The sequence below is a fragment of the Trichomycterus rosablanca genome, chromosome 24, assembly GCF_030014385.1.
Source record: "Trichomycterus rosablanca isolate fTriRos1 chromosome 24, fTriRos1.hap1, whole genome shotgun sequence".
Classification (NCBI taxonomy): domain Eukaryota; kingdom Metazoa; phylum Chordata; class Actinopteri; order Siluriformes; family Trichomycteridae; genus Trichomycterus; species Trichomycterus rosablanca.
This window is the reverse complement of record NC_086011.1, coordinates 18,052,960-18,070,977: the sequence shown is the minus strand read 5'-3', so window position 1 is coordinate 18,070,977 and position 18,018 is coordinate 18,052,960. Positions and strand designations below refer to the sequence as shown.

At 47.6% G+C, this 18,018-nt stretch overlaps 1 protein-coding gene across 1 annotated transcript; it reads left to right on the top strand.

Annotated features, from left to right (window-relative positions):
- The first annotated feature begins 3,058 nt into the window (after window positions 1-3,058).
- grm2b (glutamate receptor, metabotropic 2b) lies at window positions 3,059-17,419 on the top strand. The gene is made up of 5 exons (XM_062986128.1): window positions 3,059-3,553; window positions 7,501-8,338; window positions 10,792-11,855; window positions 16,193-16,379; window positions 17,234-17,419. The coding sequence occupies exons 1-5, from the start codon at window positions 3,059-3,061 to the stop codon at window positions 17,305-17,307; spliced, it is 2,658 nt and encodes an 885-aa protein (XP_062842198.1). The 3' UTR covers window positions 17,308-17,419.
- The last annotated feature ends 599 nt before the right edge of the window (window positions 17,420-18,018 follow it).

Sequence of the window (18,018 nt, the reverse complement as noted above, 5' to 3'; positions counted from 1 at the left end):
GTTTGGTTCTTTTCTGTAGTAATCGCTCACGTCTGAGAGACTGAGAGATGCTTATAGTCCGGATTTAGCTCCATCTGATTTCCGCCTTCTTAAACGATCGAAGAAGCTTTAAGGGGAAGAAGATTCTCATGTGACGATGATGTGAAAGCAGCGGCGCATCAGTGGCTACGAGCTCAACCAAAAACGTTTTGTTGACGGCAATAAAAAGTTGGTACGACGTTGGAAAAAGGTGACGATGTAGAAAAGTGCTGAAACCTTTTGAAGAACCCTCGTATTAATGCTTTATAAAAAGTGTTTCGTTTAGTTTCCCTTGGTTGGTTTTAGTGGCGTCTGTAGTTTAATGACAGTTAAAAAATAATAGAACAGAAACAGTTCTACTAACAAGTTTAGGTTTTGTGTGAGTTGGGTAGTTGTAGAAGTTTAGAGAACGAGAGCATCATGTTTGTGTCCTATAACTTTTTGTTACCCGCCGCTCACGTTTGCATCATGTTGCACAAGCCACCCGACATGTTCCCAAACTTCAGGATGTTTCCATAAGCAGAGTTTTAGGGGCTGAAAGTTTGAGTCCCTGGTGAAAGTGGTTCTGTTTCGCATTTCTCCGGACCATAATGATCAGCTGATGTTACGTTTGCTCTGAAACACCCTGAACTGTATTTAAATAAAAGCTCGTTATATAGAAGCAGTGCAGGAATGAGATTTTAATCTCTTCTTTGCTCTGATTGTGGTTGATTACGTTGGCACGGACTGTCTCATTAACTCCGGGTTTTAACCTTGTCGATGAGTCCCGCTGTTACCATCTGCCCCCGCTCGGGAGTCTGGAGCCGGGCGCTTCTTAGCGATGGAGCTTAGACAGATGTGTAAAAGATGCAGGTGTGTGAACGTCTCTGGCTTTTTACAAAAAAGGGTCCGAAAGAGTCGTAAGGTTTAATTGTGGATCTGTATTCTAAACAACTCTGAAAACTAAGTCATGTTCGGTGTGTATTAACATTCACAAACAACTGGACGGCACTGAGATGCAGCTGTTGTAGTGGGTGTTGCGAGGCAGCAGGGGTTTTGAGGATTGAGGTTTTAATTCTTACTTCCAGTCCCTGTCTGTGTCCAAAGTGTCATCCTGCCTCGTACCCTGAGTTTCTGGAGAGCTGACCACTGTTCCCCAGCTTTGTTAATTCTTATCTGATGTACTTTCGATAGTTTCATGTCCGGTCATAATGGATGGACTTACAGGAATGATGATTATTATTAATTGTTGTGAGTTTAGACTTGAAATATTCACTTATAGTCCAAAACATTAGGACCACAGGGTCAGTAATATTCTGTCCCAACAAGAAATGTTCCTGTTGTATCCTGTGGTGCCAACATTACCAGCAGGTCTTTCAACTCCTGCATGGTGTGAAGTGGACCGTCCTGGTGCCATCTCTTCCATTGCTCTGATGTCCAGTTCCTATACCTCAGGAGTCAGAATGGGCACTTTGGCCTATGATGCTACTCCGTACACAGGAGGGTTTCGATGCACTGTGTACTGTAACACGCTACACTTTCAGCCACAGTAGATCTTCTGATGGTCAGTACCAGACGCCACACAGACGCCTTCATGACTTCTGAAATCAGTGTGTTTGGGCTGCCCAACAACCTGCCAGCAGTTCATGTTTCGTACCTCCTCCGACCACTGTCAGTGGATACTCCCGATCTGATGTGCTGCATTTAACACAAGGACTTTGAGGAACCTCAATCAGATCATTTATAGATTCCCTACCCTCACACAACTGTTATGAAATAGGCACTGCCACGTATATTTATTATAATTTTTTTTCCAAGGAAAGGGGTCCTAATGTTTTGGCTCATTAGTGTATATGCAAAATACTACGTAGATACTCTACATGTCAAGGATACCTGCAAATGCTGCAAATAAATAATAAATATCGTTCTTGTGCAAATTTCATCCTGATTTACTATGAAAGACGCCTGCATTGGTCGGGATGACGGTACTAAATGTTATTGAAAAAAATGTGGAGGAATTCTGGGAAATTCCCCTAATTCTTACAGTACGTGTCCCAAACTGTTTATGTCATTAATTGTTTAATTTGTATAGTTTTTTAATAATAAACATATATTTATAATGCTAAAGATTGATACCTATATGTGTATATTAATATGTACGAAGTGAAAAGATGCTGTGTGTACGTGTATATGGGATCTATAGACTGTACTGGAAGTGCATCATTAATATTTCCTGTCTTATTAATGTTTCCTTTACGGTGTCCGTCATTACCGTCACCGCCTTTCCAGGATCCGCTTTTCGTTTCGAGCGTGACGTGTCCGTTCAGCCGCAATAAAAGGTCCCGAATTAATGGGCGCGCGCCGCTCACCTTTCTCGCCGGCACCTCGTTCGGCGGACGTACCCGTGTTCTCCAGTTTCCATGGTAACCCAGGTCGAGGAAGAACACTTTAATAAACATGAGAAGGTTGCTTCATTAGGCGAGCGGTGCCAGTCTGGTACAGGGAGAGACGGGTCTGAGGAGCGGGAACATCGTCTCGGAATAATAAATGCAGTCGGCAGTCGTGTCCGGGTGGTGCGCGGTCATAATAACGTGCAAAATGTGCATAAAGTATAAATACATCAGTGCATCTGTTTACTACGCATTTTCCTTTAATTTAGTCATATCCGGTGACCCACCTCTACTGCTGCGGACCTCCATTCTGACTGAGGAGGGTCAGAACTAACACACGCTAACACTCTGGCACTTGTGACCACTTCATATTCATACGGAGATCCGTATCATGCACGGAGAGTCACGCACCGATCCCCATTATTCCCCGTCTCATTGTGCAGGCGCCATCGACCAGCCACAGTATACCCTCCGACAAGCAACTTTAGCAACTTTATTTACTTTAAATGCCACTTCTTATACGTGTAAATTGACTCTGTGTGTTACAGTTTCCCTTGTTTTCTCTTCCAGGTCCTAAAAAATCAAATCAAGATGCAACAACATTTGCTGGAATCATCGTTAGTCTATAAAATCCACCACGTTTAAAGCCACACCCAGTCCTTATGGTCAGAATGGTTCCACCTCCAGCAGGGATTCACTCCTTCATCGTTCTCCTGACGACCGTCCTCCTGGTCCTCACCCCGGTCCTGTCCAGTCCCAGGTACGCCCCCGCCATGCCCGGCACCAGGCGCGAGATCGTGATCGACGGCGACCTGGTGATCGGCGGCCTGTTCCCCGTGCACGAGAAGGGCGAGGGCACCCGAGACTGCGGTAAGATCAACGAGCACCGGGGCATCCAGCGCCTGGAGGCCATGCTGCTGGCGCTCGACGAGATCAACCAGGACAGCCGCATCCTGCCCGGTCTCAAGCTGGGCGCCCACATCCTGGACACGTGCTCTAAGGACACGTACGCGCTGGAGCAGTCGCTGGAGTTCGTCCGGGCATCTCTGACCAAAGTGCACCAGCCCGGTTTCATCTGCCCGGACGGGTCCAACCCGGTGCCGGACGAGGTGCCGCTGGCCATATCCGGAGTGATCGGGGGCTCGTACAGTGACGTCTCGATACAGGTGAGTGGCTGCTGGTACTGAGGGTTCTGATAAAGTCGGGACAGCCTCACGTTACCAGATTGGGAGTTTGCTGATTGGTGCTTGTAGCCTCCTCTCACCTCGACAGGTCTGATGGTTTGGCAGCGCCGTTCCTCCCGGATGCCGTCCTGCGCTTTTCTGGTAAACAGCCAGGAGCCGAGTCTGAGCGAGCTTAATTATCAGCTCCTTCCTTTAGGCTGTCAGTGCTAAAGAGTTAGCCGGGCGCTAATTATGCTCCTGTTGCATAATTAGCTTGGTCTGAGTTTGTATGCACAGTAGGCATCGTTTTCTATCACGCAACAAGCTTTAGATTCAGCGCAGATTCAGCGGGAACCGTCAGAGTCGCTGTAATTATTGTGCTAAGCTAGCTCTCACGAACTGTATTATTTATATTTATAATTACGGCAGAAAAATAGAAACAAAAGACGGTTAGCAGACTGATGGTGCAGTTAGCTGTTTGCTGTTTATGGTCTGTTGGCAAGACCTGGTATTAAAAAGCCATCCATGGGTAGTCAGAGGTTCCTGATTGCAATAATATGATTAGTAGCAAAGCAAAGACAAAAATCTGATCAATTTGATAGATCTGGTGTCACCTGTAAGCAGAACATGCCAAGCACTGTGTCAGTTCATTGCATGGCACCACACACTAACCTGTGTGTGTACTCACATATAAACACAGACTACTTTCCATCTCATTATAAAAAGGTTGGTTCGTTTAGGATTGTGATCTAGTCCCAAATTCATGGCTGAGATCTTGAGCGGCAGAGTTTGAATTTTTGGCTGTGCTATTGACCATCCTGGCGCCCACACAGACACAGACACGATTGGTAGTGTCTAAGGGAGGAAATAATCAACCAAATTCTTATTGCTGCTGCGATTGCGGCCTCTGCTGGCTGCTCGGTGCGCCTGCACTATAGATGGTTGATTCACGTATAGTAGTGCGTGACTCTCAGAAGAGACGCCGTCTCTGACAGGTGAAAGGACGAGCGGGCGTGTGACTTTCTGTGGCTCGTTCTGACAGGTTAGGTTGGGGAACTGGATATGACTAGACTGGGAGGGGAAGGAAAGTTCTGCAGACGGAATATTTTCCCTAAATTCTAACAGGTGTAATTAGTCCGACTCCTCCAGCTGCTCCTCTGTCTGCACATGAATACGGGCACTCTGGATCTGCCACTCGACTAAACCCACACCGCCTGTCCCCTGCCCGGCCGAACGAGCTGCTGGCACCGGAGCGGGCGCCTGGCACGAGTCCCTGAGCAAATATAACGCAGTCAAACACGAATATAAAACAGACAGCGCATGGCGGCGCATGGCGGCACACGTCTCAGCCGTTTTAGGCACACGTCTTTTTCCCCTGGTGTGCCATCTGGATGGCGTGACGGACTGGAATACGAGTATTAGCGATCACTAAACGACGTCTGACGCCGTTCTTCATTCTGCTCGAGCTAAACTTGTAGAATCGGGGCGTACGGCTGATGCCAGTGCCCGACCGCGCTATTTTGGGCGTGAGTTTTCTATATTTGAGTTCGAGTGGGTGACACCGGCAGGCTGGGTAGATGTTTCAAAAGCAACAACCTCCCTAAAAGAGAAAAGATGAGACAGACGATAACCGGTACCCGCCTTGGACACGCGGGCAGTGCCGACTGCAGCCCACGACGAATTCGTATAGGTACAGAATCGGTGCACGGTGTGGTACGCTCACACCTCGCCTCGTCATCCAAATCGCTTATTTGGTTGCCATGGTTTCACTGATGCCAAGCAAATGCCATGGCAGGCTGGCATCTACAAAGCGTATAGAAAAAAAAAGCGTATGGATCCTCTCAGCTGCAGGGCTGTTGTAGGTACTGGCTGTTAAGGTACTGAACTAGTAATCAGAAGGTTGCTGGTTCATGCCCCACCACTGCCAGGTTGGCACTGTCTAGGAACCCAAGAAGGAGCGTGACGTTTCACGGTGGTGCAGATAAAACGGCGGCAGCGCTCCAGCTCTAACCGAAAATGAATGAAATTCTGTCGCGTTGTAACGCATCGCCCTGTCGCATCGCCCTGCTGCCGGTGTGAACGCGCCTTTAGAAGGAATCAAGCACGTGTTCAGCCGCCAGCGACTCTCTCACGTTAATCCTGAATCTCCTCCTGCGCTTTAATTAGAGTTAAAATATCATCTGGGTTGGTTCAGACTGGCACTGATAATGCCAACCAATCGATAGTCGTGCAGCTCATTTCATCCTTCCTCCACGAGGTGATTAAATAAATGCACTTTTTAACAAACTGGACTGTTTGGGTGAACTTCGGACCTCTGGACACCTTAGGAGAGCAGGTTCCAGCCTCTTAATAAAAAAGAAGCTGATTTGAATCGATACCAGCACCTAAAGCGCCGATGCAACTTCACTAAGCTGTTGACAAGCTATCAGCTCAGAAATCAGGCCCATCCACACCCCACGTCCCAAAACAAACACCTCGGGCTCTATCTGCTCCTCATGGAGGTGATCCAGTACGTTTGATTTATCTTTATCCCTCATCCGTCTCACCTGACTCGAGCATTTTCTTGCCCGCTGAACCCCGGCGCTTCTCCTCACACGTCTGATTCTGATAGTCTGAGATAACAGACGCGACTATAAACAGCCGATAATGAAAACAGTCGGAGCGGAGAGGCATGATCAGCCGCCGGCGTTCGTTTCTCAGCTTATATCAGGAAAATATAATTTATCTTCTTTCTAACTCGGGTTTAGAGCAGTTCGTCCAACTCATTACAGTGGATGTAATCAAATATAAATAAAAACAATAATAATATTCATAATAGTAATAATAATATAAATAATAATAATAATTATTATTATACCAATAATAATAATAATACCAATAATAATAATAACAATATTAATATTATTATTAATAATAATAATACCAATAATAATAATAATACCAATAATAATAATAACAATATTAATATTATTATTAATAATAATAATACCAATAATAATAATATTATTAATAATAACACCAATAATAATAATAATCACAATAATAATAACACCAATAATAATAATAATCACAATATAAATAATAATAATAATAATAATAATAATAATAATAACAATAATACCAATAATGGTGGTTCCCCAGTGATCTGTGCAGAGCCCTGACCTTAACACCTCTGCTCTGAAATCTCGTGCATCAGTGGTAAAATGAAATAACAGGACCGGGGGGGAAACCCATGCAAGGATTCCATATGGCTCACTCCTGCTCTGGACCTGGCACAGCCACAAGCGTTGGCATTTCCTCTCAGTACCCGTCTAACAGCTGCAGTGTGAACTTGAACTTTCCTTCCACACGTGCTGCACATTCAGGTGCATCTCGCAGCGATTAGAGCAGGACATTTAGGACGTTAAATTGAAGTGACAGTTACGGCCGCTGGGAAAACGTGGTAACGACAGCAGTTTGGCGGGTCAGCGGCGGGCACACGGCTGCTCACATCAGCACAGGCCATTTGTACAAGTTTAGGATCAATTTTCTCAGTTTATATTTTAACGACTGGTAATCACACGCCGAGCACGGACCGACCCCGGGTCGCTCGATATGTTCTGATCGTGAATCTCGGGAACCAGCGGCACTCAGTAGGAGGATGAATTTGATATAAAAAAAGCTCCCGAGGCCGCGTGCCATTCAGATTCTCATTTCCATTCCTACCTAAAGCGAGTGTGTTCCAGTCCCACTCCCGGACACACGCCGCTGTGTGAGATGCTTCTATAATTTGAAAATAGGCTGACATGATGAATTTAATGCGTATGTTCGGGTTATGTGTCGTGCTGCTGTTGGCTGGTTGCCCGGCGTTAAATATAATATTACAATATCGATTTCTTTATATCCTTGATTGAATAAAGCAAATAAAAAGTGAGCTGTATTCAGTCCGGTATCGTCTTTTCTTTCCTCAGGTTGCCAACCTGCTGCGGCTCTTCCAAATCCCTCAGATCAGCTACGCGTCCACCAGCGCCAAACTGAGCGACAAATCCCGCTACGACTACTTTGCCCGGACCGTCCCGCCGGACTTCTACCAGGCCAAAGCCATCGCCGAGATCCTTCGCTTCTTCAACTGGACCTACGTCTCCACCGTAGCCTCGGAGGGCGACTACGGCGAAACGGGCATCGACGCCTTCCAGCAGGAGGCCCGCGTCCGCCAGATCTGCATCGCCACGTCCGTCAAAGTCAGCCGCTCCATGAACCGGATCAACTACGAGACGGTGATCCGCTCGCTGCAGCAGAAAGCCAACGCCAGGGTGGTGATCCTGTTCACCCGCAGCGAGGACGCCCGGGAGCTGCTGGTGGCGGCGTCGCGCATGAACGTCTCCTTCGTCTGGGTGGCGAGCGACGGCTGGGGGGCGCAGGAGAGCGTGGTGCAGGGCAGCGAGAGGGCGGCCGACGGCGCCTTCACCATCGAGCTGGCGTCCTACTCCATCCGCGAGTTCGAGGACTACTTCACCAAGCTCACGCCCGAGCTCAACACGCGCAACCCCTGGTTCGGAGACTTCTGGGAGCACAGGTTCGGGTGTCGGCTGCACGAGCCCGGGTGCGCCCGGCACAGCCTGAGGGACGGCTCCTTCCAGCCGGAGTCCAAGATCATGTTCGTGGTGAATGCGGTGTACGCCATGGCACACGCCTTGCATAACATGCGCCAGGCCGTGTGCCCCAACACCACTCAGGTGTGTGAGGCCATAAAGCCGGTGAACGGCAAGAGGTTCTACCGCGAGTTCATCCTCAAGACCAAGTTTGATGGTGAGTGATCAGGGGGGCTACCAATTTAGTCATATCCAATTACCCGATCGTAATTCGCCTCTGCTGCTGCAGACCTTTATTCCTGACTGAGGGAGGCTGTGACTGACACTCGCCCCCTCTGACACATAGGAGATGGGTTCATATGGAGATCCGAATCGCGCACAGAGGGTCACGGACTGATCTCCATTATCCCTCGTCTCTGTGCAGCGCCATCAATCCACCACCAGAGATCGTAATTGCAGCAACCTAGTGATCTCTCTCTCTCTCTACATAGGTGCTTTTTACATCATCCCACACTCCCAGGAAGAGGGCATGTCTAAATTCCCTTAAAATGCTCCTACTGAGGCGCCTTAATTCTGAGTTCAGGTCTAATTAGAATCCTCTCTACTGAGAGATGATCAGGTAGGCAGGAGCGAGTAGGGCGGGTCACCCTTGGACCAGCCAATTATTGTTCGTATAGGTACCCGGGAGACCCCGGGTCATTCCAAAGGGTTCACAAACTTTTCCAGACACTAAGACTTTTATAGACAGCAAAAAAGAAAAGTAAACGCTTCACCCAGGAGACCAGATACTGATCGCAATCACCGAAAACTAGTGGGACCCATTAGCACGATCTGATTTGCATAATGCTAATTGGCACCTACTGGCTTTTCATTCATTATCGTCAGCGTCGGCGCTAATCTGTCAAGTGTTCCCGTCATCAGAACAGACACACAGTCTCATTTCTCTCAGTCGTAACGTGAAGGAGCGAAGCTTTTGTATCTTCTGTAAATAAAGAAGGATTTCGAGTTGGAACGGCGTATTAAAAACACGAGCCGCTATATTTAGCGCAGCGGCTACTGAAGAGTTTTGGAGAAGGTGTCGATTCTGTTGAGACGACTTTAAAAGCCAGTTAAAAACTCTTTTAATTGGATATGACTAAATTGGGAGGGAAGTCATTGGTCCTGACAGCTACATACGTCTTTCAGTCTGGACTATAAGTGCTAACACGCAATGGAAGTTTAGGGAGGCATCAAATAAAAAGCCGCGCTCGTTAGAGTAATCACTTCAGGAAACCGCGGCTGTAGATCAGAGATAATTAGAAGCGCCGACGCTCTCACCGATTCCGATTCCCATCCCGGGTGAGACGAGCGGAGACTCAAACGCTCACTCGCTCGCTCCCCGACTGCTGTTATTTGGAAGCGATTTCGATGGATCTGGAGGTGAAACCGTGAGTCGAGGCCGTAAGTGACCTGTAATAAAGAGTTATTCATCATGGCTGGAATAAACGCACATAGAAGTAGTCTGGCTCAGCGGGTGGCGATAATTAGAGAGTCGAGATGATTTTCAAACATGATTCAGCTGCTTTACTGCTGACGACGTCAGACGATTAAACAAAGAGAATTCTGTCAAGCTTTACTCTGTTTTACGTAGCCAGGCACAGAAACTGCTTTAATGAGTCTGTCTAATTAGACAAGGAAAAAGTTATTCCGCTATCACACCAGCACTGAGATTCTGAACACCCCGGTTCGAATCTCGGCTCTGCTACCGGACGGCTGGGCGCCATCTAGCGGGCACAATTGGCAGTGCCTGCAGCGGAGACAAATTGGCCACCGAATCTGCTGGCTGGGGGACGGGGTCTTGAAACGCTGTGCAAGGACCCTGGTTAGCAGACCGAGGCGCCTGTGCAGAAGTGGATAAGCCTCATGTGCGAATCCACCAAAAAATAAGGGGCCGAGGGACTGCGCACACGTCGTAATATACCCTCCTCAAACGCAATCGGGACCCCCAGCAGCCGAACACTAATTGGCTGCTGCGCTAAATCGGGAGAAAAAGGAAGAAAATTCATTAATAAAAAGTAAAAGTTAAGTATCATTAATATATGACCTAGCAATCACCCACTACTGCTGGGATTCAGGGTTCGAATCCCCAACAGTGCTATTAGCCAGTCGGGCGTCTGCATACAGACATTTGGCTATGTCTTACTTGGAGACAGGGGGGTCACCAAACTTTTTTTTTGCAATTCTTTGTTTGCTTTGAGTATGTGTATGTCTATCAGTGCGTAAGTAGAACATGAACACTGACCGTGGTCACTTATGTGCATACTTAGCTACAGGGATGCGAATTTTGTGCCAGTTTTCACCTTTGTACTGGAGCATGAAGCAAAATATCCACATTATTACACTCAGAGTCTTATGTGCAGAATTTAACATGCAGTTGCACTGCATGGTGATGCAAAACACCTCCCTCCTTCCCTCCCTCCCTCAGGCACAGGGATTTAAAAACCTCAATAATTTGGTGTCTCGTCCTATAACTGCTGTGCAAACCTGTACGTTTTATTAGCGGTGCAGGTGGGTCGTCATTTACAATGATTTTAAGTGTGGACGGGTTCTGCTGCAGCTAAACTTAAAGTAGAATATAAATAATGAGCTTCCTTTACATAAACACTTTTGTTTGTTTGTTTGTCTGTCCAGCCCCGTTCAGGCCGGCCGACACAGACAACGTGGTGCGCTTCACCCCCCTGGGCGACAGCCTGGGCCGGTACAACATCTTTCACTATCGGCAGGAGAACGGCAGGTACGTCTACAGGAAGGTGGGATACTGGGCACAAGGCTTGGTCCTCAATACCAGCATGTTATACCCGGCCGGAAGAGCTGTGCCCACCTCCCAGTGTAGCGACCCGTGCCATCCCAACGAGGCCAAGAGCATGCAGCCTGGCGACGTGTGCTGCTGGATCTGCATCCCCTGCCAGCCTCATCAGTACCTCCTGGACGAGTTCACCTGCGAGGACTGCGGCTTCGGCGAGTGGCCTTCGGCCAACCTGACCGGCTGCTACGAACTCCCGGAGGAGTACATCCACTGGTCGGACGCCTGGGCCGTCGGCCCGGTGACCATCGCCTGTTTAGGGATGCTGTGCACCCTGGCGGTGGCGGGAGTCTTCCTACGTAACAACGACACCCCGGTGGTCAAGGCGAGTGGCCGCGAGCTGTCCTACATCCTCCTCTTCGGGGTCCTGCTGTGCTACGCCATGACTTTCATCTACATCGCCAAGCCGTCGGCAGTCGTCTGCACCCTGCGGCGCCTCGGCCTGGGCACCTCCTTCGCCGTGTGCTACTCCGCCCTTCTGACCAAGACGAACCGCATCGCCAGGATCTTCGGAGGCGTCCGAGACGGCGCCCAGCGGCGGCGCTTCATCAGCCCCGGGTCGCAGGTGGCCATCTGCGCGGTGCTGATCTCCGCCCAGCTGCTGGTGGCGCTGGTGTGGATCCTGGTGGAAACGCCGGGCGTGAGGAAGGAGATCAGCCCCGAGAGACGCGACGTGGTGACCCTGAAGTGCAACAGCAGGGACTCCAGCATGCTGGTGTCTCTGACCTACAACTGCGTCCTCATCGTCCTGTGCACGTTCTACGCCTTCAAGACCCGCAAGTGCCCCGAGAACTTCAACGAGGCCAAGTTCATCGGGTTCACCATGTACACCACCTGCATCATCTGGCTGGCATTTCAGCCCATCTTCTACGTCACGGCCAGCGACTACAGGGTGAGTTCGGTTCAAATCCCTTCTCTGAGTGCTCTTCCAAATTTGTACTCAGTTATTAAAAAATGAAACATTTATATGATGACCATTCTGGGTGGCACTGTGGGTAGCGCTATTGCCCCACAGGAAGAAGGACCTGGGTTCAATTCCCTGGTTGCACGGCCTGGGTCCTTTCTGTGTGGAGTTTGCATGTTCTCCCATCTTTACATTCACATTTCGGTACTCAGCAGACACTTTTATCCAAAGCAACTTACAGTACTGTGACAGTATACAGTCTAAGCAATTGAGGTTTAAGGGCCTTGCTCAAGGGCCCAACAGTGGCAACCTGGCAGTGGTGGGGCTTGAACCAGTGACCTTTCGATTACCAGTCCAGTTTCCTAACCACTAGGCTACAACATGCAGACGGGATAATTGGACCTTCTAGAAATTGCCCAAATTGTGTGTGTGTGTGTGTGTGTGTGTGTGTGTGTGTGTGTGTGTGATGGACTGGTGACCTGCCCAGGGTGTTTCCTACTTTTCATCCACTCAGTCAGACCCACTGGGACCCTGACCAGGATAAAGCTGTGGTAAAACAGACAATGAATGAATTAATTTGATTATTCTCCAGTAGGGCAGTTGTAGCCTAGTGGTCAAGATACTGGGCTAGTAATCAGAAGGTTGCTGGTTCAAGCCCCACCACTGCAAGGTTGCCACTGTTGGGCCCTTGAGCAAGGCTCTTAACCCCCAATTGCTTAGACTGTAAACTGTAAGTTGATTTGGATAAAAGCATCTGCTAAATGCTGAAAATGTAAATGTAGTATGAGCGTCGTACTGACTATAGTTTCTGGTCACTTATGGCTTATAAAATTAAAACATATTTTTCCACATCACGTCTATAAAACCAAAATGCCACGGCTGCGTTCTCCTGCGGCTTTGATACGGACCCACCGCCGGCTCGCTCTCGAGCCCAGCTCATGAATTTCTGATCAGTAAACACGCCGTGATGGACAGGACATGGAGTCGCGTTCGCCGGTTGACCGGATGCAGATCTGGAGAAGCGATGCATATGCACGAGGCGCCGAGGCGTGAGAGTGTAACTTGCGAGTGCGACCGGTTCCTCTGGGAGCTGGTGGGCAGCCTGTCACACTTCATCAGCGGACCCGTATCGCCGGGAGGCGCGAGATGTCAGGACTCGCTTAGCTAAACGGTAAACAGGCGTCAGGAGCGAAAAACAGCCCGGCCGCGGGAAAACAGCCGCCAGGAACGATCGGGCTTCCCGAACGATGGAGTGTTTCCTGATCTGTATAAGAGGAGACAGTATCGAGGAGCAGGAGCGAGTCTGAAAACACTTTTCACTCAGGGCATTTGAAGCCTAGTAGTTAAGGTATTGGACTAGTAATCGAAAGGTTGCTGGTTCAAGTCCCAACACTGCCAGGGTGCCACTGTTGGGCCCTTAACCCTCAATTGTTTAGACCGTACACTGTCACAGTACTGTACGTCACTTTGGATAAAAGTTCATGCGTTTCCGCTGTAACAGTCACTAACAGTGGTATTAAATCAATCAAATAAATGGAAATTACATGCTTCCAACTTTGCAGCAACAGTTTAGGGAAGGCCCTTTCCCGTTCCAACAGCACGCTCTATACAGACATAAAGAAAAGCTGCACAAGGCCCTGACCTCAGCCCACTCACCAGCACTGGGATGAACCGGAACACTAAAATAAGTTCCCTGTCATACACATACTGTCATATTTTTACTAAATGGGCACAAATTCCAACAGACACACTTCAAAATCTTGTGAGAAGCCCTCTCAGAGAGGCATTCATGATATTTTAATACAATGGGACGTCCGACAAGCTCACAGTCACGTGTCCAAATACTATTAGTAATATAATGCAGCGCTCCTCAACCATTTTTGCACCACGGACCGGTTTTATATTAGATATAATTTCACGGACTGGCGAGGGCAAGGGGGTTTAAAACAGAATATCAATACTGCGGAACATCAGCGGGAACCCTGAGCTATTTTCGCTGCATTGAAACACTCCCACCTAGTGGTGATGTGAGACAATAACACCCGAAGTGTGTTGGAAATGGAAGCCGTGTTTTTATTGCTTTTGTAATGATCTCCAATTATTTATTATGTATGTCATTACCACTTTTTAAGGAATAAATTACGTTTAATTAATGTGTGAAGACTTAATAAAGCCGTAGGATAATTACAGTGCTGGATGCCTGCGCTACCTTTCTGAACCGATTCGACTGTATTTATTATTTATTACGGTTGTATCTGATTTAAGACATGACATGGTGGTTTAGAACTAAACCCAGTCTGTTACTGTGAGTTCGTGCTCATATTTCCAAGCATCAGTTTTATTCCAACACTAACATGTTTAAGGCAGTAAATGAAATCGTTTTCTTTCCTCGAGGGAGAAAATAACTCATAAACGTGCAAATCTGGAGTGACTGTTGCAGACGAACACCGCTGGCACTTTCATTTCTCAAGGTTTTTATCATTCTCGCGTCAGTCTCCCAACCTAGCGACCCCTGACTGCGCCGGCGAGCCGCGCTGGATGTTTACACCGGTGTGAGACCGCGTTCCCGGAGCCTTCGGCCGTGTTTGTAACGTGGAGTCACGACTAATGAGAAGATTGTCTCAGTATGAAAACAGAATTAGTTTTAATTTATTCTGCGATGAAAGACGGATGGCTCGCGGCTGCCGGATTCAAAGCGGCACCCTCTGCCTGGCAGGCGGGAGCAAAGAGCGCCCACCGTCAGCACACACACAAAGCGAGTGTTATTTTTCTCTCTTTCTGCCCACCGTCCCCGAGCGCCCGGGCTCCTGTCAGACCGCGCTTTGGTATTCTGTCCAGCGTTTTGAGACGTACTGTGGAGTGGCGCGGTGGGTGCTCCCGAAATGTCACATGCTGGTGGCTGCTTTGTTTTTGTTAATTGCACTAAATCACAATGGATGGAACAAGTGTCAGAAAAACACCACCAACAGTACCGGAATGCTCCTGTGGTTTAGAGTCGAACCGAACTCAGTTTTATTGTTTTTCTGAATATAAAAAAGCTTTTTCAGACATCATTATCACACAGATTTAAATGAGAGTTACTTAAGGGCCACAGGAGTGAAAAGTTCAGCATTTTACCTCATTTACCACTTATTAGCGAGGTATTCTAATGAACTGATTCAGGGCTGATGACTGTATAATGAGCTGGTGTGCAGGCGTTCCTATTAAAGTGGACATTACATGTATAAATATTTTAGTTTGGTGTTTGGCTGAGGCAGCAGACCACGACCCCCTTCTGTATTAGAACTCATGCTGAATGGTGTGCACATACACCGATCAGCCATAACATTAAAACCACCTCCTTGTTTCTACACTCACTGTCCATTTTATCAGCTCCACTTACCATATAGAAGCACTTTGTAGTTCTACAATTACTGCCTGTAGTCCATCTGTTTCTCTACATGCTTTGTTAGCCCCTTTAATGCTGTTCTTCAATGGTCAGGACCCCCACAGGACCCCCACAGAGCAGGTATTATTTAGGTGGTGGATGATTCTCAGCACTGCAGTGACACTGACATGGTGGTGGTGTGTTAGTGTGTGTTGTGCTGGTATGAGTGGATCAGACACAGCAGCGCTGCTGGAGTTTTTAAAAACCTCACTGTCACTGCTGGACTGAGAATAGTCCACCAATCAAAAATATCCAGCCAACAGCACCCCGTGGGCAGCGTCCTGTGACCACTGATGAAGGTCTAGAAGATGAGCGACTCAAACAGCAGCAATAGATGAGCGATCGTCTCTGACTTTACATCAAGGTGGGCCGACTAGGTAGGAGCGTCTAATAGAGTGGACAGTGAGTGGACACGGTGTTTAAAAACTCCAGCAGCGCTGCTGTGTCTGATCCACTCATACCAGCACAACACACACTAACACACCACCACCATGTCAGTGTCACTGCAGTGCTGAGAATCATCCACCACCTAAATAATACCTGCTCTGTGGTGGTCCTGTGGGGGTCCTGACCATTGAAGAACAGCATGAAAGGGGGCTAACAAAGCATGTAGAGAAACAGATGGACTACAGGCAGTAATTGTAGAACTACAAAGTGCTTCTATATGGTAAGTGGAGCTGATAAAATGGACAGTGAGTGTAGAAACAAGGAGGTGGTTTTAATGTTATGGCTGATCGGTGTATAATACAACCATACATGCATGTATCATGTTCCTACTGACCATATAGGGTCTGTCCTTGAAGCTTGATGACATGATCTTAAAGATTATCCTCCTAAACATGATTAATAACTGATCGTAAGTGTGTCCTAACCTTTGTCGCTCTCCGTACCTGCGCAGGTCCAGACCACCACCATGTGCATCTCGGTGAGTCTGAGCGGCTCGGTGGTGCTCGGCTGCCTCTTCGCCCCCAAGACCCACATAATCCTGTTCCAGCCACAGAAGAACGTCACGGTGCTGAGGGCCAAAGATCACCGCTTCTCCACCGCCACCACCACCGCCGCCCCCAGCCTCAACTACTCACAGGGTAGATAAATAAATACACAGTCAACACACACTGTAAGGGAGCATGTGCACGTGTTAACACAACATTTTATAAACCGAAACGTTCAGTTTTCCACTCAGTTTCTGGATGGTTTGAGAAATCCAATGATGCTATTAAGTAGTAGAAATCTCTCCTCCGGCCTTCTTCTCTACACTTACACAAACTGCTGCTCTCTGGATGTTTTTTCTGCATAATTATAAATCAATAATTTTAAATCTATAGACTGTTCTGTCAGGTCAGCAGTTTGTGCCACACTTAAACCAGCCCATTAGGCACCAGCAACCATGTATGATGTCCTGGTTAAACCTTTTTTGACTTCCTCTATCAGGCACAGCCAGGTCGATAGCACATCTGAGATGCAAATTTACGAGCTTCAGATCTCAGCATTGGTGGGGTAGCACATAAGCACCTTCCTCCCCTGTTCTAATGTTTAAAGTTAACGTTAATTGACATTGTTGATGCTTTTTTCTCACCATAATGCCATTAAATGCAGGTGTAAATAGATTTAATCATGTATTTAAGGAAGATGAGTGAAAGATTTCATCATTTATTAGCTACATTTGCTTCATAGATTCAGTGTCAAACTAAAACAAGTAACCTTCAGATGACAGACGTGTCTCGGCGTGAGTTATAAATTCTGTATATTTACAGAACTGTATCAGCTGATTAACTGTCCACAGGGACGTCAGTCGTCTGGAACCGTGATGGAAGTGATGAGATTGCTCTTCGGTTGCATCATGTTTGTATCAGCTTCTGTATTCAGTCGGGTGCCGGTAGGTGCGCAAGCGTCCGAGTAAATCTGGGTAAATCTGACCGTGTGAATTTTTTTCCCGCAGCCTCGGCCGCGAACGTGGTTCCGACGGTGTGTAACGGGCGCGAGGTGGTGGACTCGACAACCTCATCCTTGTGAAGAGAAGAAGCACATACAAGACAAGCACACACACACACACACACACGGTCCAGTGGTGCCATGGACAATCTGTGAGCATCACCGCTTCCGTCGAGGTGCTTCGGTCATCCATTTCAGCCACTTTAGTTACACTATATGGCCAAAAGTATTTGGACGTCCCAGTAAAGAACAAACTTCTCACACTTCAAACTTTCAAGTATTTCTGTGGGAATTTGTGCTCGATCAGTCACAACATGACAGCATTCGTATGGCTGCAGGCCACTGGAGTTTCTTGGTTTTTAAATCAAGCTTTTCTTCATGCTGGAACAGAACGACCCTTCCCTAAACTGTTGCTGCAAACCTGGAGGCACATAATATCTTTCATATAATTGATTTATTACACCCGTTAGCAACTGCTGCGGCTGAAACACAACACATGAATACAGAAATTAGAAGTGGCGTCCTGATACTTTTGTCCATATGGTGTGTTTGATGAATACTTGATCTGAGCGTGTTAATAATCCTGTAAATGTGATGTTAAAACAACGTGCCAGTATGAACTAGTAGGGTAGATCTGTTGCCCTGTTGGGACTTTATTTTGTACCACGTTACATCTCCGGACGGAATCGACTCGACTTCCAGCTCCCTCACCGGCTGGACGTTCGTGACTCGTTTTGGTGATTTGTTTTGGCTAGAGAACAAACCATAGTGCTAAACTACTGACTTACTAAC